Raw genomic sequence first — 26,262 nt, 5'->3', positions numbered from 1 at the left:
GCGCTGTAGTAGTTAGGACTAAAGGAATTACTGTTTTAAAGGGCTCCGAATGCTTGTAGGGAAGAAATTGTCATTTTCTTTTTCTGATAATGCAATCAAAAAGCAGTGTTCAAATGTACCAATGTACTAGCGCACAACTCGTCTTTGGATCACTTGGCCACAGTGATCTGTGCAATGGTCACCTCCAAACTGGCCTTCTGTAACAAGCTCTGTGTGGGCTTGCCCTTGTCCTTGACCCGGAAATTGCAAATGCAGCTGCTGGGGTCCTCACAGGTACGTCTTGAAGGACCCATATCCAGCCAGTTCTGAGGCAGCTCCATTGGTTGCCAGTTGCGGCCCAGTTCAGGTTCAAGGTTTTGCTTTAAGGCCATCCATGGTCAGGGGCCCACTTACCTGAGGAACTGCTTGCCAGCTTATGCCCTCCGCAGGGTGCTTCACTGTGTGGGAGCTAACTTATTGGAGATCCCTGGTCTGACAGAAGTCAGCCTGGGCCAGGGCTTTTTCAGTGCTGGCCCCAACCTGCTGGAATGAGCTACTGGGAGAGCTGAGGGCCCCGACAGAGGTCTCAAAGTTCTGCACGGCCAGCAAATTGGAGCTCTTCCACCATGTCTTTGGTTGAGACAGGGGCTGTTAAGAACTGGGCTTCCCCACCCTTGACTGAATAAGCGATGTGGCTCCCTTTTCCATCTGCCCTCAGGGTGTTATTTGTCTGTGTGAACTGAGAAATGGGAGAGTCTAGCCACCACTGATTTGGTTTTGGATTGTGATGTTATTTTAAAGGGTTTTATAGTGGGTTTTAACTGGGGGTTTCATTGTGAATCTTTTAGCCACCATGAGCTGGTCTTTGGGAGCGGTGGGATAGAAATTAAATTATAAGTAAATAAAAATAAATTCTAATGATGTTTTTCACTACTATTGCTTGTTAGAGGAACAACATTTTCTGTTTGCTGTAATTTAAAAAAAAACATATAATGCATAAAACCGCCAAATGCATCCATTCCTTCTCCTGCTACCTGGGGTGTGGGAGGCAATGGCAGGGTGGGAACAGCTGAATGGCCAAAAAGGGTGACCGGGGTGGGTCCTCCAACCAGGGTGCTGCCAAGCATGGCTGGGCCCCGGGCAGATCATCTAGGGAGCAGGGGCACCAGGGCTGATCCTCTGCCCTTGATACCACTAAGCATGGCTAAGGAGGATGTGTGGGGATGGGAGAGGTCCATCCGGGCTGCTGAGGCTGGCCTTCCACCTGCTATCCTGGTTTACCTTCAGCAATTTGCTGTAAGGCAAGGCCAGCTCTTCTTCTGGCCTGGTAAGTAGCCAGAAAAAGCAGAAAGGATGGGGAGGAGTAGAAGGAAGATCAGCAATTGGCCCCGTGTGTGGAAGTGTCCTGTCCCTATTAGGTGCATATCCCCCACTGAGGGCCAATCAGAGGCTTTGGAACTGTCAGCATATCAGCAATACACCCAATTCTATATGTTTATTTTATTTATTTATTTATTTATGTTATGAGGAATCTGTATTAAATATGTCAGTGTAACACATTTGGAGAATGAATGCTTATCTTTAATAGGAGAAGAATGTGTGAATAACGAAGTCAGTCTTTTTGTTTGTAGAAAGGATTTTTATTCTTCATATCAAGTTAATCAGCCCATTAATTGTCTGCACTGATTTAAATGGGTAACAGATTTTGTGACATGACTTCCCACTCTCCATTCATCCAGTTGGGAAGAAAGTCTTAGTGAATCCTAAGAATGATAGAAAACTTCTCCCATTTTAGAGGGATTTAAATTAATCCATATTAAGTGGGCATAATTTTTTCTCCCTGCCTGGGATGCTAAAAAACTGAGTGTAGGGGGAAAAGGTAAACTCTCCACACATAACTTCATTCAGCACGGGTGCTTTCTGCATTTTTCTACCAATTGATCTCTGACACTGGAAGTCCACTCAAAGCACTAGAGCAGTGGTCCCCAACCCGTGGCCTGCGGCTGGGCTGCGGCTCCTTCTTCCCTCCCCCCCGAAGCGAGAAGCTCGCCAGGCCGCGAGCAAATCGGCCGCCAAAGCGGCCGATTAGCTTGCGGCCCGGCAAGCTTCTTGTTTCGGGAGGGGAGGGAAGAGAAGCTTGCCGAGCCGCAAGCTAATCGGCCGCTTTGGCTTTAGCGGCCAATTTGCTGGTGGCCCGGAGGGGCCGGGAGGGGGAGCCGCATGCACGGACTGCCGCGCACTCATGTTTATGCCCCTGCCGGGCGCAAACGCACATGCGTGGCAGTCCGCGCATGCACGTTTGCGCTGGGGCTGCCACGTGTGCGCAGGCCCCCGGGCCACCCTCTGCCCCCACTCCGCCGCAGCGGTCCGCAGCGGCCGAAAGCTTGCGGACCGCTGCACTAGAGTTTAGTTCCCCTAGCATGTGTAGGATTTCCATCCAACCTGTTTTCTCAACATATTTGCCTATCCTTCCATACTGGAATTCACAGCCATTAAGGGATTTGCATGAGGAAATGATGCAACAACATATTGTTATATGAAAATTAAGACTGGGAGCTCAGAAATGTGATCCTCAGCACTCATCTTTCAAACTTGTGTTACCTCTCCAGTACAGAATACTTGCACTTTGTTTTCTTTGGCTATGGTTTCCACAGGTAGGAAGCATTTTTGTAAGCACCTTCAGACTGTAGTATTCAGGTCTGCCTGTGACACAGTACAAGCAAACCTTTACCTTTCGTCAAGCTTCAGTGCCTACAATGAGGGTAGTGGGAGAGAACAGCATGGCTTGCCTCTGCCTCTATACTGCCCTCCAGTGAGAACAAGGAGCTGTCCCTACATTTATCGCATATCTGAGCTGCTAATTTTACATTGGTGGGATCAAAACATGTTACAGGTGTTATGATTTAGTTTATATGTATTATGGTTTTGGGATGGGTTTGGTGATGTAGTGGTTTAGTGACAATGATGGGAATATTGTTTTATTGCATTTTTATTCTTTGCTTTCTTTTAAAGCCTCTTGCTGGAGTCAACAGTAGTAAGTTGCAGCTTGACAGCATACATAAGCCATTCTGAAATGTCTGGCAAAACAGAACTCCAAGTGACTATAATAGATTGCTGTCTTATGGCCCCTTAATACATTTATTGCAATGTGATTTTGTAAGCATGATTCCCTTAGGCAGATACATTAACTGGGTGCAGCCAGATGAGGTTTTAGGGATGAGCCAAAATGGTGACTGCAATAGATTGCTGTCTGTTGAGTTCATGCATCTGCCAAAAGCGTCTGGCTCACAAAGATCACACTACAATATATAAATTAAGAGGCCATAAGATCCTTTGTTATTATTCTGGTCATGCACATTTAATATTACAACTCAAATAAAAACATGTGTCTTAAGAGATTCATTAAGGGAGACAAATATGCTGCAGTGGTGATCATCAATAGTAATAAATGCTTAGGCTTTCTGTATATTTATCCCCTTCCAAGAAATGACCTTCATTTTAGGCTTTTTAATTTCAGAGAACATCTATATGGTTTTAAATGTATATCATGCATGTAGCAGTGTAGCTGTTATGAATTGATCCCATACATGTGTCATCTTATTTTGTAATAGTACAAATAGGGGCAACATGCACATTACCAATGAGTACTTAAATTCTTCAGAAGAATATTCCATGTCACATAGTGGGAACCTTTCTGATTCAGTCACATAGTTTCACTTGCTTATTAGACAGGCAAATCAAGCCAGTTGTGATAACCTGAGTGCATCCCACTCAAGTGGCAGACTTATTTGAACATTTAATGGAAATAAGTGGAGCTTTCAGGAAATGACATGTGGTGATGGCTCCTTACTGATGTAATGTTCTAAGTCCAAAAAAATCACATTTTGAATGAAATAAAAGAAATAAGGTCAACTTCATGAAAATCATGTGATCTAACTATACAAGTTCTAATTTTTCATGCTTGCAGAATACATCCAGAAGTGGCCCTGAAGCCAAGCTCTTTAGAAAGCATCGGACTGTGGAAATCCTCCAAGATTCGCTTTGAGCTAATGAGGCTCCATCATGAGAATCATCAATAGTATCCTATTTTTGCTCATCCACATTTAAAAAATTCCATGTTAGATTCTCTCTGCTGCCCTTCAATGTCACCGTGTTGCATTTTTTGACATTCTGGACACTATCACAGAGGCACTTACTCATAATTTGTCCTAGATTCAGCCATGCAAGACTGTCAAGGCCATCATAGAGGCAGAAAGCAGCTAGGCACTTCCCCAGTGTATTTAAATCCTTTTCAGTTGGAATCAACTCCTAATGCAATATTAGAAAGGAGGAAGAACATACTTACTAGCTCTGCAAACATCTTTGCTGAGGACAAGCCTTCCCCTTTCTCTTCAAGGTACTTTATAAAGCTTGGGTGCAGATGGACTTTTAGTGATGAGTCAAAATGGTCTTGGCCTGTGGCTTGAAGTCTGAGTCTTTAGGTAAGTCAGCCAAGATGTAATTGTAGTTTATTTAAATAAACCAGGAAACAATAGCATTTTCCTGTGTAAGCAACTTTGAGTCCTTTACGGTGACAGTGAGGCATGTATATTTAAAATATTGTATTTTGTACTTAATGCAAAGGGATTTTTTAAAATACATTACAGTGAGCCAGTTGGGAAGCCAAACTTAGCTGAAAACTGATAAGGAGTAAATCTATTTTAGCTATATAATTTTGAAGGCTATACAAAATGGTGTACAAAAATGGTAGAATTACTAATGTTTCCTAGGCAGATGCCCAGACACCATAAAATTGTATTTTAATAACACAGTATTTTATTGAACAATTCTATTTACAATACAAAAAGTTCAAAATGAAATACTACTGTTGATTTATTGCAGTTTGATGGCTCAGTTTTAATTTGTACTCATATAAAATGCAAAATAAAATAATTTAACATTCAACAAGGAAGCACAATTTCCTTTCTTGCTGAACCTATAACAACGTTTACAAATTAAACTTAAGAATCCCAAAATGCACACACTGCATTTATTTAATAAAGGTGTTATACAGTACAAAATAAATTAAAAACACCCCCCTTTTAAATGTTTTGTCCTACCCCTTCTTGTTAAACAAAGGAGAACTGTTGAGCCTTCTTGTAAAACATGATCCAAACTATACAAATTGCTAGATGTTTAATGGATATGGCTGAAAAAACCAAAGTACCAGTGACCTTCTCCACAGATCAATTTTAAGCTTGTTCAGTAAATCTGGTTGTAGAGGCAGGTTACCTAAAAAACCTCTCCTGATTATATTTTTTACATGACCTTCACGGTGAACCAAATTAATGTAGTAACAGAAGCTTATGAATATCCTTTTCAAAAGGGATGTCAGATCCTACACAGATTTGGAAAACTGTTAAAATTAAGGATAGTGCAGTGTTCATTTGAGGCACAAAGGGTCATCCTAAGAACCAGAAAACTGATTATCAGGAACAGAGCTGGGAGGCAGGCAGAACATCAATATTATTCTATATCATATGTTTAAATATTCTAAAATATTGTGACATAATATTCCTCTCCCTGTTTGGGGCTATCAGAAATGGCTCAATCTGACCTCATGTTGCCACCAGAAGTTTCCCTCTTCAGGAAACAGTGCAATCCTATGGTAACTGCTGTCCCACTGGCTTCTAGCTTTTCATGCTCAAGACCACAAGTTGCAGAGAAAGCCATGTGCTTGGCAGCAGCAATTCAGTGGCTTTGTGAACCACTATTTTCTGATTGGGGGGGGGGGGTGGTCGGGTAGAGAGACCAGCACCTGTCGTAGCATATTTCCCTGACTGGGTTAATAAGCACTGCATATAGCTACTGAGATGCATGCTCTCTTTGCCAGAGGGAAGCAGCTAGACAAGCATACCACTGTGCTACAGCATGAACGGATTGAAAAGATTGGCTACCTCCTTAAACTTTTAAATGATATTTTAACTAATATTTAAAATTGATATTAGTCTAACTGTAACCAAAATAAATATTTAAATATTTTAAAAATGTGCATAATAACTGTTTTGTTGTTCACATCTCACTTGTGGTATCAGGTCATCTTTATGAATGTGAATACAGTGGCTACTCCTGTCCAATGAAGTCCCTAACCTGGACTATTAAGAAAAACCTTCCTGACATATCCCATGTCATCTCAGCTGCTTCTGCCTCCAAGCCTGTTCGACCTTAAGGGCTAGTGTAGCTGCTGACACAGAAGTTTGTTGTTGTTATGTGCGAAGTCGTGTCCGACCCATTGCGACCCCATGGACAATGATCCTCCAGGCCTTCCTGTCCTCTACCATTTCCCGGAGTCCATTTAAGTTTGCACCTACTGCTTCAGTGACTCCATCCAGCCACCTCATTCTCTGTCGTCCCCTTCTTCTTTTGCCCTCGATCACTCCCAGCATTAGGCTCTTCTCCAGGGAGTCCTTCCTTCTCATGAGTTGGCCAAAGTATTTGAGTTTCATCTTCAGGATCTGGCCTTCTAAAGAGCAGTCAGGGCTGATCTCCTCTAGGACTGACCGGTTTGTTCGCCTTGCAGTCCAAGGGACTCGCAAGAGTCTTCTCCAGCACCAGAGTTCAAAAGCCTCAATTCTTTGACGCTCGGCCTTCCTTATGGTCCAACTTTCGCAGCCATACATTGCAACTGGGAATACAGAAGTTAGGAAGGACTAATAATATAAGGTTGGCTAGAAATCACTCATACCATTTTATTTCTTCAATTCCTGCAGAAACAGGTGCAGCCAGTCAAAACCAGACACCTATTGCAGCTATGGGCAGACTCAGCAAGTGTTCCTGTCATGTGAATCTCTGCACTGGCCAGGAGAATAACGGATAGCCTGTTTGCCCTAATACTTGGCTTCCTAGCTTATTGAGTCCCCGACTACTTCAGTAATTTAAATCTTCAAAACTAACCTTAAATCTTAAGACCGAGAATGCTTGAAAACCATTTTATATTACTGTAACTCCAAACATTTGTACCTGACTGCCAGCAAAGCAATCCTATCATCTCTGCAAAGAAAATAAGTTGTTTTAAGATAATTACCAGTGTCTCCATTAACATAGCCCACCATAAATGCCTGCGTTCTAGCATCACATGCCAGAGATTGGACTAAGAGATGTTCCTACATAAAGAATAATTTCACATTCCTGTTAGGTGTCTTAACTTTAAAGTGGAAAGTTCTTCAAAAGGCCAATCAAACAAAACCAGAAATAGCGAGCATTTTATAGAAGGGTAACTTATTCCACTTTTTCAGTTTTACAATGTTATTTACTGCTATATTACAAACAATTATATACATCTGCTTTGGGAAATAAGTATTTCAACTTCATCGGAACTTATTCTTGTGTATGGGTTTAGAATTACAACCCATGCTGATAATAAACTTGAAGCCCAACAAGAGGCAGGTCACAGGAATCAGAAGACAGACCATTTCAGGCTGAACAAATGGCAGAGGTGTTATGATATACAATCAGAAACCTAAACCCAATCTAGGCCTGGTTAAAAAAAAATGTAGTCACGACTATTGATGCAGTCTTCATATTGAAACTAATGCACTAGAGTGTCTATCTTAAAGCAACATGCTCTAAAGAAGCCCAAGAATGTTGTTTACTTTTCGGGTACTTCTAAATGCAATTCCACTGAAGCGGCCTTTCAGGTTTTATACAGATCTAATATTCTTTGACTCAGCGTAATTAGAACAGTAAAACAAAGCTTTTTAAAATGACAGAAATATAACAGTATGGGAGACATAGTATGAGTACTATTTAAATTTAAAATTCATTGATAAAAAGTTAAATTTGATATAAACTTAGGTGAAATAAAGAAGCCAGCATTTATGACAATGTGCACTATTAACCCTCTTACAACTGGGAGGAACAATTTACTGAACTGGTATTAAGACAGATTTCAATTGAGTCATTTTTAAAAAAAATATACTGGCAATTGGCAGTTATTCCAATTAAACGTAAAAATATGATCTCTTGTTAACTGCTACTTATATTGGAGAAGTTCAGCCTTGCAGAAGTAGTTCTGTATCTGTAGTGCACACAATATAAAAACTAGACCCTAAGTATCATGTTTGTTTGGTGGTGGGCAAGTTTCTTACACTAAACAAAATACATAATGCAAATGTGTTAAATTTAACTGATTTAAAGGATGCAGCTTTTCTCATTAAAGAATTTGCTTAATTTTGATTTCAGCACAAAGTACATACAATCCTAATCACTGTGCAAAGGAGCTAAAACTGTTTTTGGTTCCCCACTCTAGGCATCAATCTCTAGAAGTGATTAAAAAATCTGAATGTAGGACAAATGTATCTGTCATCATCTCTTTACTCCTTTCCAGTAGCTAAATCATTGATGAACTTAAAAAAAAATTGTAGCTTGCTCATTTCTTATGAATGGAAGGTATGAGTAGTTTTATATTTTGGTTTTAAAAGAATCAGAATGGACTGATATTAAAGTTCAATTATTTGAACAGCTCAAATAACAAAACTATTCAATGTTATGCAAACATAATCTATTTCTAACTAAGGTTTTACATGTTTGCATCCTGAAAGACACAAACAGTTGCACTGACCTATATGTTGTTCATCAAGGTGTCTTCTGTGCAGGCACCACCCGATATCATTTGCACAGGCCAGCCACCAGAGCCTCTCTCACAGCTATTTTGGTGCTTTTTTAATACTCTAAGGAGAGCCCCTCCCCTGCAGAGCTCATTAGAGACCATTTCCCAACATAGTCACATGCTCTGCTCCATCCTTCTCTCAGTCCTCCTGAACCACTGCGAGTGTCATAGACATAATTATATCCCATGAACTCATAGCAGGGTAGGAGGAACAAAATGTGCACCTGCAGAGAAGTCACTTTGATGAACAACAGTTCTAGGTAAGTGCACAATGCTTCATCTTCAGTCTCCTGTGCAGTTTCACACTGGGGGACTATAGAGCTTCTTACTGTGGTGGTGGGGTGAGTCTCAGTTGAACAAGGAGTGCAACATGCCTCTGCTAACTGCTGAATCTTTTCTTGCATTCACATCTACAGAATAATGTGATGAACATGTCTAAAGACAACCATGTCCCTACTCAAGTCAGCGAAAGGCTCCCAATGGGTCTCCCTCTGATATGCTCCTGACACTGCCTGTGCTGTAAGCTCCATAGGACATGGTAACTTGGTCCGCTCCAAACCTGGAAATTGATTGCGCCAGAGATACACACAAACAGGCAGAGAATGTCTGAAATATCTAGTCCTACCCAGATAAAACAATAAAGTTTTTTTATATCTAAAGAATGTAGCATTTTCTCAGCCTCAGGGGTAGGGTATGGAACAAGTACAGGGAGTACTATATCCTGAGATAGGTGGAAAGTAGACATTACATTTATTTTTTTTTAAACGTAGACTTGGTCTTGACATAACTAATCTGAAACTTAATAAGCTTCTAATTCTCCCACACTCCTGGCAGATGAGACAACCACAAATGCAACTGCAAAGAACAGGATTAACAACTAGAAGAGCCCATTGGCTCAAATGGGACTAGCATAAGCTGCAGTAGAACCACTGACAAGGACTACTATAGGTGGTCTTGAGGGAATAAATTCAGCAACACTTTGAAGAAACTCTTGGATGCTGGATGTGAAAACAGCATTCTTTCATGCAATAGTAAGCTGATAGAGCTGCTAAATACACTTTCAAGGACAAAACTGATTTGTTAAGGGTACTTTAATACCAGGGCAATTGGGCACTCCTCTGGGTAAACCCCCATTTCCTAGCTTAATTTGGAAAACAGACCCATCTTCTCATATAGGACTTCCTAGTAGAGAGTCTACGTACATTAATTAGGACATTGGCTAATATCAGAGAACCTGAGTTAAGACTGTTCAGAACCCATGATGTCAACCTGATCCTGCCTATCTCATGATGTACCACTGGGCCCAGCAAAGCAGGTCTGCTGCTTGAGGTAGACGTATATATGCCTTTGGACAATTATAAAAGGGTCAGAAACCAAACTTGCCTGGGTCAAAAAACAGTGATCAGGATACATCACACATTCTCTTTCCAAATTTTTGTCAATATCCTGTGAATAAGTGGAAATGTATAAAACATGTTGCCCATTGATCTGATTTGAAAGGCATCTGATCAAAACCTGATATGGAGCAAAATGTTGGGGCTTTTGGATTGGCTTGGGTAGCAAAAAGCCCCACTTTCACAAACCACCACAGTTGAAAAACTGGGTAGATATAATTCCCCTATCCTGCTTACAATATCCGCTCTTCTATTGCTGATGCTTATACATGCATTGCTTGGAGTAAGGGATCCTTGGGCTATAGCCATCTCCCAAATAATAGTGGCTTCCTTACACAGGGCAGCTGAGATTGTGGCCCCTTGCTGCTTTATGTAAGTCATTGCTATCAGGTTGTCTGGTGACCCAAATGACTTCCCCATTGGTAATCTCTGCAAAGGTAAGAGTATAACATATTGAAAATAACTCTAAAGGTTAATATGAAAACCTTTGCTTTAGGTGACCACATATAGAAAGAGAACCATAATGGGCTGTCCAACCTTGTAACAAGGCGTTGGAGGTGATGGAAATCTGACTCTTGTCCTGAATAGTACTCTCAACTAGAAAATTGCTAGGATACCTTCACCAATCCAGCTGTCTAACACTGCCTCTAGGTACTGTGAACCAAGTCTGTTGAGAGTGCAACGCAGGGTGGAATGTACTTAATAACCAATTTTGTCAAGATCGCATTCTATGACATGCATTTGGAGTTGTAGCTGTGATAGAGGCCATTAGACCTACTAATTTTTGAAAGAACAGAAGATTGAAATCCCATTTGCCAGGTGCTTAGACAACACCTTAATTTGCAAAGCTTTTATCAACTGGTAAAAAGGACCTAGCCACTGAAGCATCCAGTACAGCTCCAATAAAAGAAATTTCTGAGAGGGTTCTATGCATGATTTTTTTTTGTATTAATTATCAAGTTGAATTCCTGTCATGCATGCACAACTAAATAAACTTGAGGCTCTAGTTTCTCACAGGGTGGTGCAACAATGAGGCAGGCATCCAATATGAGTAAAATGGAGTATCCATTGACATGCTCCAGGAACAAATTTAGAAAATACCCTTGGGGCTGTACCCAGCCAAACAGCAGAGCCATATACTGGTAAGAAACATGGTTATACTTATAACACAGATATCTGTGGTATCAAGTGTGAATAACTATGAAAAAAGCACCCTGCAGGACAAGAACACTGAACCAGCAGGCTAATGTTAACAGTTTTGAGACAAAGAAATTTTACTTTTTCTGATGTATAGAACAAAGTTCAAATCTCAGATGTAAAATGGGTCCTCGATTTTTTGTGGATACTAAGAAAAACTGACAGTAGAACCCTGTAATGGGATCAGATTTTGTACTGCTTCTTTTTAATTAAGGGATGCCAAGTCATGCTTTAACTTGAGCATACAGTTATTAAGTACCTGGTGCTGGAGGGGTGGTTGCTGCTGCTTTGACACCTTAGGGATGGCTGGCTATTCCTGCACCTGCCTTGTGGTACAGATCCTGAAAAGGGCTGCAGTGTAGGATACTGTGGCAAGCAGGCCTGATGGTAGACATGCCATGCATATGGTAAGTGCAATTAAATTGATAGGACTGCTGAAGTCTATATGGCAAGCCTTCTCAACCAGGGTTTCGTGAAACCCTGGGGTTTCTCGAAGCCTGAAGAATGTTTCAGGGGTTTCTCAATAGTAAGAAAATTGAGAAAGGCTGCTGTATGGAGTATCAGGACCTGCAGTGATGCCAAATAAACAAGCTTGTTTTTCTTGATCTGCGACAAAAACGTCAGTTGATGAGGCAAACCATGTTGTGCCTTCAAATAGAACTCTGGTGTCAAGAAGGGAAGGCTCTGGAGTGTAACCAGGCATGTCTTCAACAGTTCAAGTGCTGATGCCACAACCTTGGAAGAAGAGTTAGCAGCATGCCTGCATAGATCTGTTTAGATAGGTGCAGTACCTCCACTTACAGCACTTTAACAAGGTTTCTTATCCTCAGACAGTATTTCTGTATCTACTCTCAAAGGAACAACTGGTACCCTCTATAATTGAACTATTGTTGGTTATACATTAGTGCAGTGAAGAAAAAGCTTTTCTATCAGTTTTTCTTTCTTCTTTATCAGCTGGCAAGGAATGTATGCCTAAGTGTTGTCTTCCATGTTTCTCTTTGGCTATGAGGGACGAAGCCAGGGGGATGACTGAACAAATAAGTAAGACCTTCCTGTTACATCATACAGCTTCTTTATCTACAATGCTGGCTGGCTTTTGGCAGAGACAATATCCGTGATACTTTCTAAGATGGGGAAGGCGAAGATTGCAGGTCACTCCACACAGAGCTTCCCCAAGATCTTATCTTCAGGTTTAGGGTTTCTGGAGCTCATTTCTATATCCAGTGGCCATGCTATGGGCCTTGCCCAAACAGAAAAGGAATACGAAATGTTCATCCAATTAGGTCTTCTTTTAACCACATTGGGTATATATTTAAAACAAAGATTTCTGCGACATTTCCCTACTGAGGGAAAAAATCCAGTAGCCAAGAAAGTTCTTGAAACTTGAAAGTCACAAAGCTGAAGAGAAGTACATCCAAACTAATGGTAGCAAGAAAGGATTGAGGGAGGGAGGGAAGGAGAGGCTGGCCCTCTATGCATAGCATGTGACCACTGGGCAGGAAACTGTCTCTAATGAGCTCTGCAGGGGAGGGACTCCCCCTACAGTATTAAAAAAATAGAACAGTAAGAAACAGTCCCGTGGCTGGCCTGCGCATCCACTGTTCCATACAGGACTGCATAGACAACTGAAGAACTATTATATAAATGATCATATACCCATTGCAAAAAAACCAAACCAAAACAACCCACACACTTGTTCTATACTCTTAATTCTAAGGATTCCCTCTTAATGAATGCACCAAACTCTGATCCAGTTGTACCCTTCAGAACACAAAAAGTGCCAGTACAGGCACAACACAAAACCATGGTTTAATTAAACTGAATACAATTAACTGACTGAACTCAAACCACTACACTATCGTTAGTAAGGGCACCTTAAAACATGCTCCAAAGCTAGGAACTGAAACCGGTTTATTAACCAGCTAGTCTTGAATATGATTTTGTGTTACATGTGTTAAGTCACTATCTTGACTTAATTCTGGATTGTTTCCCAGTGATGTCAGGGCATTCAAGTAAGACTGGGATGGGGTGTGATCTGCTTAACATATCTTGTATGCTTTGGAGCAGTGGTCCCCAACCTGCGGGCCGCAAAGGCCATGGCACCGGGCCACGGTTCCCTCTCCCCGCCCCCCCCCCCCCGCAGTAAAAAACTTCCCAGGCCGCAAGCTTGCGGCCCGGGAAGCTTCTTACTGCAGGAGGGGGGGAGAGGGAATCAGGGCTGCGCCCGCGCATTGCGCATGCGTGGCCCGGCCGTGCATGTGCACATGTGCGGCCCGGCCGCACATGCGCGATGCGTGGGTGCGGCCGTGCATGTGTGATGCGCGGGCGGGGCAGTTGCCCTGCCGGTCCCCAGCCTAAAAAAGGTTGGGGACCACTGCTTTGGAGCACAGACAGGAGTTTAGGTGGGGCACCAAGTTTGTATGTAGTGGGATGTAGTTAAATACAGCAGATTATTTTCTTAGAAAGAAAGGGTTAATTTTTTTAAAGGCCTTCCACCTTCCTGCCAAGAAAGAAGAGAGGGATATCACTTAGACCAGGGGTAGTCAACCTGCGGTCCTCCAGATGTCCATGGACTATAATTCCTATGAGCCCCTGCCAGCATTTGCTGGCAGGGGCTCATGGGAATTGTAGTCCATGAACATCTGGAGGACCACAGGTTGACTACCCCTGACTTGGACCAATGCCTTTCTGAGAGCGATTTAACACTCCCAAGACAAGTTTCCATGTCTTTGTTTTGACTGTAGCCAATGATATGCAAGCTAGTGATGCTGTGACACTTTTCCATCAGTAGGGTACTGCAAGGGAGACATTACCAGCCAGGTCTCTGGTGAGGAGACGGGGAAACAGCAACACTGCTGAAACCAGATTTGCCAAAATCAAGATTTGACTACTGTAAAAAATTTTCCAGGTTGTGATTATGATAAAAGGATTCAGACAAACCAGTTAAACCCTGACTCACATATCCTCTGAACTGATCCAAGGAGAGGAAAAAGACTGTGTGATAAGAAAAAGAAAAATCAATAGAATGACGATGAAAAGTCTACACATCTGTTTCTTCTCAAGAAAAGATTGACCTGGGGGGGGGGGATGTTCTGCCTTTACAATTTACTGTATCAGGATAAGGGGACTTAAAGCTTCACCTCTCAAGGCACAGTGCGAGTCATTCTTACAGGCATTCAGTTAGCTAAAGTAATTATTGTTTTAGAATTCTTTTTTATCATTGAACTTTATAAACTTGTAGATATTTTATAAGAATCCACCAGGGGAAAACCCCAAAATTTTAATAGTGAAAATTCAGTGCTTATCTGTTTATATTGATACAATATAGGTACAAAATTCTTCTGCCAGTTACTTTCCCCCCTAGCATCTGACAATTTACTGTGTGCCTTCTGGGATCATCTTCTACTGTAACTCATGCATTATAGGGGAAACAGAAAGTTGTCAGCCATACCTATTTCAGAATAATCATAATGCAAAATTTAGTGGTACATCCCACTTCAAATTAGCTTGATTCATATAACGGGTGCTGTCAATTGTTAACCTACATTTGTTATTACCCAATATAGTACTTTTACTGATTTATTAGATCTCACTGCAACTGCTTTCTTCCTACATATTTCCTGAGTCAGGTATTAGAAAAGGGAATTTTGGTGTATCCGAGTATGGTTTTAGTGCTTATGTGTGGACTAGATATGCTTCTGTTCTATTGCATGTCTCAACACTTAAATCGATCTTTATCTAGGTCACTTCTGCTCTAAGTTACATTCAGTTGTTTAGAAGCCAAACATCAAGCTAGTACATGTTAAGAATAATCACTCTCTACAAACAGATCAACTTTTAACTGACCAATTTTTTTATGCACACAGCGACATTTAATGTGATGACTCAATAATGTAGACAGGCTTCCTTTGAACATGCACAACCAGAAAGAAGCATGTACCACTTGCATCTCATTGGGCCATCATCACTGCACATGACAGCCATATGGTACGCTGCTGCATCATGATGTTATATTGGGCTTCATATGGTACCTTGTGGCTTCTGGATAACTGGTACTTTGGGGCTTTATAAGAGTTTTCTGGACTCCAATTCTGCACAAATCCTACTACAACTTAGCTGTGACTTGTGTGCTTTGACTGAGAAAGGTCATGATTTTTGTTAATGACTTCAGACTTTATAATTAAGGCCAAGAAGGAAAAAGCAAACTGATGCAAAATATTGTAGTGTTCCATCACAGCGCTCCTCAAACAGAGAAGACTTCTCACAAAATTTGATCAGGCACCTGTAAAAACAAATAATGTTAGTCAGTTTTCTGGACTTCAATTCTACTCTTAATCAGTTACTTATATTTAAAATGCAGTCTGAAAAAATATTCATCTGTTGTCTGACTACAATATTTTAAGGCAAGTAGCTTATTTCTCTCCAAAACACAATTGAAGTAGATCTAAAAGTCAGGTCCAGTGACATACAAGCTCAAATACACAGCCAAATAATTATCCCCACCATCCAAATACAGTAAACCATAATGTCAGAAATATACAAAGGCAGATTTGCAATGTTTTAGAAGTGTGCAAGAATTATTTATAGTTATTTACAGCCTCCTTAATTCTTCTTATACAGGATTAGGGGTGTGCAATAAGGAAAAAACCAGTATTTTTCAGCTTTGGGTATTTTGAGCCTTCCAAAAATTGGTATTTCCCAACACTCCTGAATCCCAGTACTGGTATGATATATTCATTTGGTAAATATTCAGAAATGCCAATTTTTTCCAGCTCCATTATAGCCTAAGGGGACCATTACAGTAAATGGTCCCCATAGGCTATAATAGTGAATTGACTGAGGGGTATGTGTGGCTTTGGAAGGTTGGGTTGTGCTTTTAAGTAGAGGCATCAAATTTGCAGCATGGCAGCTGGTTCATCTCTTTAAAAACCTCCAAATTTGAAAAGACAGGATCAAGGAACAGGACTAAGGGTCCCCAAAGAAGGTGCCCCCATCATCCATTGGTTCTGATGGAGGGGGGGAAGCATTTAACACACACCCCCATGCACCCCCAGGAAGCAATTGTTTATTTTCATGCAGCACTGACAGGGAAGATGATAACACTTGGCACTCCTTTTTGTACAATTTTTCAATGCCCGTGCACACACATGCATACACACAGAGTAGGCAAGGCCACAAAGTTAAAGCACTTCCACTATTTATGTAATTGAAAAAAATCCTTGTGGGGAAGGCAAACAATCTGAAGTTTGGAAGAAATGGACCCCATCTCATGGAGGAAGAGAAGCGTGGAGCACAGAAAAGGAAGAACCAGCAGGCAGAACTCCTCCATGGTACACCATGGAAGCCAAGCCGGATGCACACATGGAGCCAGAAGGCTGGGCAGGCAAAGACACAGTCAACTTGTAGCTGGCCAAGCAGGGGCAGCCTGAGTGGTTTCAAGAGCAGCAGCTCCTGGCAGCATTGTTGCACCTCAGAGGCTTTGCCCAGTGCTCGTGGCCAGGCAAGTAGACAGGGCTACTGCTGGCACATAGTGGCCACATCATCTCCTCTTAAGGCTTTGGTGCAGAGGCTCCTTGCACAATGGAGAAGTTCCTGCAGATCATACCTTACTCTTTTGCCACTTCCTCAAGCTGCTCCAAAGCATTTAAACTTTAGAGGGAATGCAGTCCGTTTAAAATTTAAATGCCTTCTGCAAGTCATAGTGGTACAAGTAAACTATGAAGGCCCTTAATAGGCTCACAGTCCCTTTAAATGTCTTCTCCAAGCTGAGAGCTCACTCAGAAGGTATTTAAAGGGACTGAAAGCCCTTTACAGTTCAGCTGTGGCTGACACTCCCAAAAAATCCCAAGTATTTTCAGGCTTGACTATTTTGGATAGTCCAAAAAAAAAAAAAACAACAACAACAACCTTTGGCTAATTTTTTTCAGGAATTTCAGGTGGATTAACTGAATGTGCACCCCTAGTAGGGATACAATGCACTTCTTATGAGAGTCAAACAAACGAAGGTTTAGCAGTCTTGTGCCTTCTTGGTGAGGGTAAAGAAGTAATCCATTTAGATTGGACTTTGTCATAAGACCAATTAAACGGCACTCTAAAGGTGAGGAATAGCCTCCACACACCTGTGTTCTTAGTGTACCAAGGGTGATATAGACATCCCTTCCTCACTGAACCTATTTTCTGACTACAGAAGATAACAGAGGAAATGTTATCTTGAATATTATCAAAAGTCCAAGCAGGTGAATGTTCCATAGATTATAAAGCATTTTGGACTGAAGGAGTTCCACCTGATAAAGGAAACCCAAAGTGGTCCCTATAAATCTGATGTAACCTGTCTGCCAGGAAAAGACTACTACACAATGCACCAGCTGGCAGTTCAAGGAACACTGAGTCCCAGTCACAGAACACATTGTTTCAATCTCAAAGTCAAAGGAGACCAAATCCAAGAGAGTTGGAAACTTTTCACAAGAAGTTCACTGGTTAATAGACCCAGCAGCAGTATAAAGGTATAGTACTGGATTTGAAAACACATCTTCAGACCATAAGCTTGAAGTACCAAAGTGTCAGTATTCAATTACCAAAAAACTTTACTTCCCTCTACCTCATAAGTCCTGCTAACCAGAATCAGTTTTATAAAACATCAGTTTTATAAGTGCAAAATATATCAGCTTAGCCATTTACTATACTGAACACAATTATGACCAGGCACAGAAATAATTGAGACATCTCCTGCCCCCCCCAAAAAAACCCCACAAAAAAAAAACTCGCTAGATCTTCATTCCATTTTTCTCAACAGCCTTTCCATACAAACTGGAGAACCATGAAGACATCTTGTGCAAGTTTATATAGTCTTAAACCCCTAATGTTCAATAGCAACCTTATCATTTCAAGTATCAAAACGTTACAAGCAGGGAACCTGTAAGAATTGGTGGGAGGCATCTTATTTCTTCTCCCCGCTATTTCCTCTGTACCTCTTCTGAAAGCCCCATTTCTTTCTCCTTCTTCCCACACACCATCCAGCCTACCTTTATCTGCCTTTCACCAGCAGTCTCTTCCCAGTGAGACTGTTGCACAGCAAATCTGCTGGTCTGAGTCAGGTGCCAGCCACTGGGCTAGGCTCAAGTTGTGCAGTGGGGAACCTTCAAAGACTTATTATAATTAATTATTCATTTCTAGACTCCCCTTCCAAGACTAGAAGAGGGAGGTTCATTTTCCTGTGTTCCCTCCCAGACTATTTCCTCTTTCCCTTTCCTAGCAGCCTGCATATAACCATTCCCTGCTTCCTTCTCTCCTTCCCACCCACTAATTAACCTACTTTTTATCTGCCCATCTTCACCTATATGTATTTATCTTCCATCTTTCTCTACAAAAGAGATCCAAAGCAGCTTACATCTTTCTGCTCTCCTCCATTGTGTCCTCACAAGTCCACTGTGAATGTGTAACTAGTCCACTGTCAGCCAGTGAGCTTCCACAGTAGAATGGTGATTTTATCCTGGGTCTCCCAGATCCTAGTCTGAAACTAACAACTACACCACACTGGCTTTCATAATGTGGCTGCTGTTGAAAAGCAGGAAGCAATCAAGCCTGGGTGAGTCACATAAGTTGGGTGATATCTAATTGCAGGATGGCTGTTGCTGACAGAACAGGCTTGAATACTTACACCACAGTTATGGTTTTCTAACAATACTCCAGAAGCCATTTGCTTCTTAAATCTACAGATACCGCTTCTCTTATTTTGAAGAGTTATAATCCCCCCAAAACAAAGAGTAAGGGGAAGTTAGATTTCATGTATTTCTGGTAAAACATGAGACTCTTCTCGGGTTTCTAGGTAAGATATCTCACATCTGTTCAAGGTTTAAAACTCCACATTTAAGTATCAGCAGATGGAACCATGTTACAAATCAGAGACATTGACAGCATTTCTTTGAACAGAATTTTTCCTTTCTGCCATCACATGCTGAACTTTTAAGGAAACCTTTCTGTCAAAAATGGATATTTTGGGGTCTCTTTTTCAATGGCCAGACCTATGCACAAGACAGCAGCAGCACTGCAAGACTTACTTTCATCATCTGAATCGAATCCAAAGAGTGTCTGACACTTCTTTTGTGCAAGGTGAAGCTGAAGTGCTTCCGAGTTACAGTAGATGGTCAGGCATTTGCTGCATCGTAACCTCTCTGACTTGCTACAAGTTTTATCTTGCTCTAAATGAGCATCTACCTTGTCCACCAAAGTTTTTCTACGTTTTGGCATGCTAATGTACCGTTCATCAAGGTAACTTGGAGGCAATGGTCTAACATAGGGTTTTGTTAAAATTAAGCCATATGAAGTGTTTTCCGTTATCTGATTTGGTTTGGAAGGTGACTGTGAGACGGTTGTAATACTGTTTGGTAGAATATCATTACAGCTGTGTAAATCTTGCAGAATGGATCCATTTTCTGTCTCTGTGCTGTCAGTCACTTTTTCCAAAGCACTATCTGAAGGAGCCTGTTCCAGTTCACTATGTCCATTGACTAACTGGTTACTAACGTTACAGTTCTCAGAATTTGGCTCTATTGCAGGTATCTTTTGGTCTATCAAGTTCACAACTATAGCAGTATCTTCACATGCATTTTCATTCCCATTCTGTGTTAAACTGTTTATTTTTTTCTCGCTCTGGATGTAAGTCTTTGGTTCTGTAGAATCTTTCCTTGCTTTCCAAGTTGGAACTGGCAAGTCTATTGCAGCCTCTTTTTCATTACTGCTCTTTGCATTTTCTTGGATGCTGCTCTGAGATTCCAAAGCAATATCTGAAGAATTATTTTCATTGACCTCTTCAGGCTGATCCGTTTTGTTTGAATAATGTTGAGCTTCATGCTCAAACAGCAATGAAAGGTCCTCAAAAAGTTCAGGGCACTCTGCAAAATTACACTGAGCTTTAAACTCACTGTGACTTTTTGTATGCTCTGCAAGTTCAGTGGACAGCTTAAATCTTTGATTACAATTAAAATGTAAACAAAAATGTACATTTGGATATACATGTTGCTTTAGATGATCAATAAAATGTTGGCAATCTAAAAATTTTCTCTGACAAAAGCGACATTTTCCTCTATTTGACTTCATTATATGCTCTTGCACCTTCAGATCCGTGGGATGAGCTTTCCGCGCATGCTTATTCAAAAACCTAATCTTCTTAAAGACTCTAATGCAGCCATTTGCAGGGCACTTGAAGTTGCCTGCTTGGTCCATAATGTTCAGGTCATTTTGAGGGCATATGACACCATTTATTCTATGAAGTATGGGGAGCTCATTACTCAAGCTGGCATCACTTTCTGGCAATACTTCTGTAGTTTCTGGCTCAGGAGTGTTATTTGAACAGCTATCACAACTACCATTTTCAATAATGATATCCTGGTTGCTCATATGATTTTCAGTCACAGCCAATGGGAGTTCAGTGTTCTGTGCCTCCTGAGCAGTACTTGAAATGCTAACTTCCATTTTGTTATCCTCAGAGTTCTCCAAGTTCCCATTTTCAAGAGGAACATCTGGACCAGAGCACCTTACTTCATTTACATCAGATTTTTGATCATGACATGGAAAAGTGAGTTGATGCCTTGTCATCTTCTTGATGTGATTCTTTAAGTGCTTAAGCATTACTCCTTTCTGCCTGAATTTTCTGCGGCACATTACACATGAAAAACTGCCCTTTTTCTGGTGAGCCTGTGCATGCCTCACAATATGACCTCCAAGAAATTCCCTGTTGCATAGCACACAGAGGTGCCTAGGTACATTGTGATCAACTTTAGGTGATCCAAGAGCTATGTGGTTCTTTCTGGAATTACCATGACATATGGACTGTGCTGCAGAAAGGTCTTCATGGCCTAGTTCTCCATTGCTTACATCTGCTATGCAGGAATTATCACTACGCAATGCTCGGCGTGGCAGCTTCTGTGTACTAGCAGAAGAACGCCCCAGTGTACTTTCATTTAGGTCAACTGTTGCTTTGTCCCTTAGCAATGCTAAACAGTTCTGCTTGATCATCAAGAAATTCCAGAACTCAGGGTCAAAAAACAAACCCTTTTTCAAAACTGGAAGCAACTCAAAACGCACACGATTCTGAACAGAACTGATCTGCTCATTGTATTCTTCATCTACATGTTTATATAGATGTTCAACAGTGTGGTAGGATTCCAAAGTGCGCTCGAGAAAAAAGACGGAAAGAGCACATATTCTGACAATCTCCAAATCGTTAGGCAAGAAGTATGCAATAGATTTGTATATTAGACATTTCACTTTGGGGTCATCACGGAGATCCAACTGGAGAGCACTTCCGCATATTTCAACACAAATCTGCAAACCATCCTTGCCAACCTGTGGGAAAGAATAAAAGCCCATTACTCTAAAAGTTGCATTACAACATGCAGACATTGCACTCCTAAAAAAAAAGAATGAAAGAAAGAAAGACTAAAACTTGACAGAATTCAATTTTAAACAGCAATATTTTAGATTTAGTAATCATGTAGTAAACACAGATGGTGCATGGGAGTATACAAGAGTATGTGGTTTGATAAGCATGTTGATCCTAAGCCATAAAGGGCTATAAATGGCTATATATATAAGAGCCTCTTGTGGCGTAGAGTGGTAAGGCAGCGACATGCTGTCTGAAGCTGTCTGCCCATGAGGCTGGGAGTTCAATCCCAGCAGCCGGCTCAAGGTTGACTCAGCCTTCCATCCTTCCGAGGTCGGTAAAATGAGTACCCAGTTTGCTGGGGGGTAAACAGTAACGACTGAGGAAAGCACTGGCAAACCACCCCATATTGAGTCTGCCATGAAAACGCTGGAGGGCGTCACCCCAAGGGTCAGACATGACTCGGTGCTTGCACAGGGGATACCTTTACCTTTTATATAAAAACCAGTAACCAGTGCAGGTGATGAAACACCCGAGTTAAATGTCTTAAGTGGCTGATCCTATGTAAGAGTCTTTCTCCTACCAAACAGAAGGTCTGAGATGTTTTCAAAGCCAGCCACAAGTAGATCATGCCACAGTATTCTGCACATTCTATATACAAAACCAGGTTCTAAGTTTAGTTTAATGTGCAAGTTAAAGGCTACTTTTTTCAATTCTTCATTATTCTTAAGTACCACTTTATTAACAATCACAGTCACACATAATCTTAAAGTTCACAATTCTGTTAACCAGCTTCCCAGTATGCTGAAGATACTTCTGCATTCACATATTCGTTATATAATTTTCTGATAAATATATTTAATGGAATAGGATTTAACTTTCTCTCTAATAAAACCTAGGATTTTTGGAACAATCCATTTACCTCTAACAGATAATGACTTGGATTCAAAGTGCCACCAGAAGAGTGCCATTAGCAGACATTTCCTGCTCTCTCTTCCCACTTTACCCACTGAAATGCTACTCTTCATGACCAGAGGACCTATATGAGCCTATGCAAAGGCAAAAGGGAAATCAGCAAAAAGCCCCCTTCAGTTCTTGGAGGTGCTTTACCATGATGGAAAACAACCTATGGATCAAGCCCTTCATCCCTCATCAATAGTAAACTACGAAAGCATGTCAAAATCTGCTTGCCCTTAATAGTTCCATGGTAACACAGCACCAGGGTCCACCTAAGCTATGACTAATTAACCAGTATGTAAAATTATAATTCAGAATGGGTTTGCCACCAGTTTACATTAATTATGATTAAAATTAATTCCCATTCCCATGCTAGATACTGCTTAAGGAAACTTTCCCTACCTCTTCAGCCTCTGCTGAAAGCTGTTACCAGTGTCTATGCACAAGCTCTGGTTGTTATTGTTGTTAGGTGCGAGGTCGTGTCCGACCCATCGCGACCCCATGGACAATGATCCTCCAGGCCTTCCTGTCCTCTACCATTCCCCGGAGTCCATTTAAGTTTGCACCTACTGCTTCAGTTACTCCATCCAGCCACCTCATTCTCTGTCGTCCCCTTCTTCTTTTGCCCTCGATCGCTCCCAGCATTAAGCTCTGGTAGCAGAGCTTAATTCAGCAAGCAATACCATAGCTTTACTTTCCACTATTAATCAGGATTAGGATAGAAAAAATGGTTATTGCTAGCCATAGTTAACATTAGAACTGTACCACTTCTGTGTCAGATTCCCTACTTTTTATACATTTATTTTATGCCCTTCATTTGTGGACTTAATTTTATTCTATAAGTTTTCTACAATCTAAAAAAATACACTAGTATGAAATGATGTTTTAAACAGTTATCTGTTCTCCTGTTGCAATGATAATTTAACAAGTACTTGCAAACACTTCATAGAACATGTCTAATGTAAAAAATAGACCATAACTTACTTCATCTTTAATAACTTTCATGAAAGGGAAAATAACTCTTATATTTGTAGCTATTCTTAGAAGATGGTAACACTGATCTACAAATGCTTGTTTTGATGGATTAGATTTAAGTTGTAGTTTGCTCCAAATAAAGATCAGTTCCCTATAAATAGACAAAATACAACCTATTAGTATGATTTAGACAGACTATACTTTGAAACACACTGTAATGATACTTGTGCTAGTAACGCAACTAGAAATCCATGTTTCCTAATATACTTGTAGCATACTGTAAAACTAAATCTGATGAATGCTTATCTGAGTGTAACTCATTATACCAAAATTTTGCACAGAGGTTTAGAGCACACTTCAACACCATTTGTAAGTCAGTTATTCCAAATATTCTACAAAGCAATTCCAGGTAGAAAACAAATTCTGTATAATTTCTCAGTTTTGCTTCTAAGGATGACGGCCCAGCAGGTTTGAATTAAATGTTCCCTCCAGGAGCCTTAGCTGAAACTTACTTGGGGGAGGAGGGCAGGAATTTGATTGTTATAGTGCAGTGGTCCCCAACCTTTTTATCACTGGGGACCAGTCAACACTTGAAAATTTTACTGAGTCCCGGGGGGTAGTCTTTTGCCAAGGGACATTGCCGCTGCCGCTTTCCCGCCGGTGCCCCTATCTTCTTGCCACCCGCTGGGGGACATTGCCAGTGGCAGCTGCGCAGTGCCATGCCAAGGGGGATCCCTAGCCATGGCGGCTGCCGAAGAGCACCAAAGGTGAGCCGGCGGCAGAGTGGCAGGGCAGCCCCCAAGGCAGCAGCCGGGGAGGAGGACAAGGAAGAGCCGCGGCCCGGTACTGACTGATCCATGGACCGGGGGTTGGGGACCGCTGGTTTAGTGGATTGTGGAGCTACTTATTCAGCGATTCCTGCTGTGCCTCACGGTAAATCAAAGAACAAAACTATAGTAATGGGCAGTGATGGAAACCCAGAAGGTACAAAGCTATTGTATTGAATTGCAAGGACAAAGAGTGATTCTCCAATTTTGACTGGCACCCAATGTCTAGTTGCTTGATTGGAACAAGTTTTTTTTGTCTAAATTATTGCAGCTGGGAATGTGGCTAAGACTCACTTAATGTAAATTGTGCCAAGATCTGGACTTTCTGAAACTATAAATTCCAACAGGAGATCTCACTTTGTTGCCCAGGCATTCCAGCAGATTTCAAGCTCACTGGACATTAATTGGAAGTTACACATTACAGAGGCCGAATTTCAGTGGACAAATTGGGAGAATGAACTGAACCAAAATAGATTCTCGGACCAACGCTGCCACCCCTCCCACCCAACCTGTTGTCCAGGACTGGTGGAGGACAGAAAACCCAGGCAGGGTAAGTTTCCCCAGGGCTACCATTTTACCCTCTCATGCCCAGTTTTCCATCAAGCAAGCCAGGTCCATAAGTTGCCCTACAAAGAAATGATGTAGGTTTGCAATCTTATTATTTATGGACCTGGCATTGCCCAACACCAATGTCAAAGAGACGATATTCTTCCTCGCTCCACCATAATAATTTCTCAGAATGGGCTGGAGGTTAGAATGAGCTTGTGCCTTCTTGCATCTCCTATCCCTTTTTTTTTAACCTCCTTCTCCTATTACCATACTTCCCTCATCCTCCGAACACTCAGATCCCCAGCTCTTGGCTACCCTCATTACCACCTACTTCACCCTCTTCCAGACTCCTCCACTCCTTCCTCCAACAATTCTAATAACAGTATCTATCCTAGTCTCGCCCTCCATTCTGATAATATCATACAATCAATTGCACAGATAAACTCATTAATTTGATTCAAATCAACCAGCTTAGTTTAAAGGTCCATCTCTTTTATTTCCCTACAACTGTGCTATCTCCAGGGGGTACTGGGTGAGCTGTGTAGTTCTCCTTACTACTGGTCCTGGGAGCCTTTAACACCTATGCAGAGAAGGCCAGCTCCTTGCAAAATTCAGACCTCATGTTAAGCCATGGCTATGCTGGAACTCACCCAATTTGTAGCTGGCCCAACACATCAAACAGGTCACACCCTGCATTAGATCTTTGGAATGAGGATAAATAGTGGTCCATCCAAACAAATAAGGTGCCATGGTTGGACCACTCTGCCCTAAAATTCTGGCAGTTTGAATTACTTTTTAATATTAGGATTACACCTACTAAACTTTTGGTATATTTCACAGAGTGGTGACTTTTAACAATATCTCACTATGTGAGTTCCACATTAGACACTCTTATATACAATACATCAGCTGGGGCATCACTTTCCAGCAAATAACCATCACTTTTATTTATATTAATTAATTATATTAGCCGATAATATAAAAATATATTACAAAATATTTTTCATAACATCTTTTATTATATTTTTCAGGATTTTTAAAAATCATCTAGCAAGCCTTAATGTTAGATTTTTACACTGTACAAAAGTACATTTAAACTTACTGGACCACTGAAGAAGACCCTTTGGAGTTGAAACATGTCTGGTTTGTCCCTTATATGTTCCATGTGTTAGTGTAAATTTTGTGTTTGCTGCATTAGACAATATCTATAATTGCAATTTTATCAATGTTTTTAACTTTTATTATATGCATGTGATTAGAAAAAAATATCTGTATTTTAAACAAGAAAAGTTTTGCAGCTCAACCTTGTCCAGTTGGGTTTTTGTTTCCCTTCTTGGTCATTTAATGCTGGGACTC

General features: G+C 41.1%; 1 protein-coding gene across 2 annotated transcripts in view; it reads right to left on the bottom strand.

Moving 5' to 3' along the window:
- Nucleotides 1-4,362: 4,362 nt before the first annotated feature.
- The window catches only part of ZNF654 (zinc finger protein 654), a 38,760-nt gene continuing 16,860 nt past the window's right edge, over nucleotides 4,363-26,262 (bottom strand). The window contains exons 7-9 of one of the 2 annotated variants that reach the window (XM_077342196.1): nucleotides 23,540-23,681; nucleotides 19,275-21,561; nucleotides 4,363-15,499 (exon numbers count right to left, since the gene is read on the bottom strand). In XM_077342196.1, coding sequence (XP_077198311.1) covers nucleotides 15,492-15,499; nucleotides 19,275-21,561; nucleotides 23,540-23,681 — 2,437 coding nt within the window. In that variant the 3' untranslated portion in view covers nucleotides 4,363-15,491. The remainder of the gene's footprint in view (nucleotides 15,500-19,274; nucleotides 21,562-23,539; nucleotides 23,682-26,262) is intronic. The other variant, XM_077342195.1, reaches the window with a different exon arrangement.

The sequence above is a fragment of the Paroedura picta genome, chromosome 6, assembly GCF_049243985.1.
Source record: "Paroedura picta isolate Pp20150507F chromosome 6, Ppicta_v3.0, whole genome shotgun sequence".
In the NCBI taxonomy this organism is placed as follows: domain Eukaryota; kingdom Metazoa; phylum Chordata; class Lepidosauria; order Squamata; family Gekkonidae; genus Paroedura; species Paroedura picta.
The sequence above is the reverse complement of the archived record's forward strand: the minus strand, read 5'-3'. Positions and strand labels throughout refer to the sequence as shown.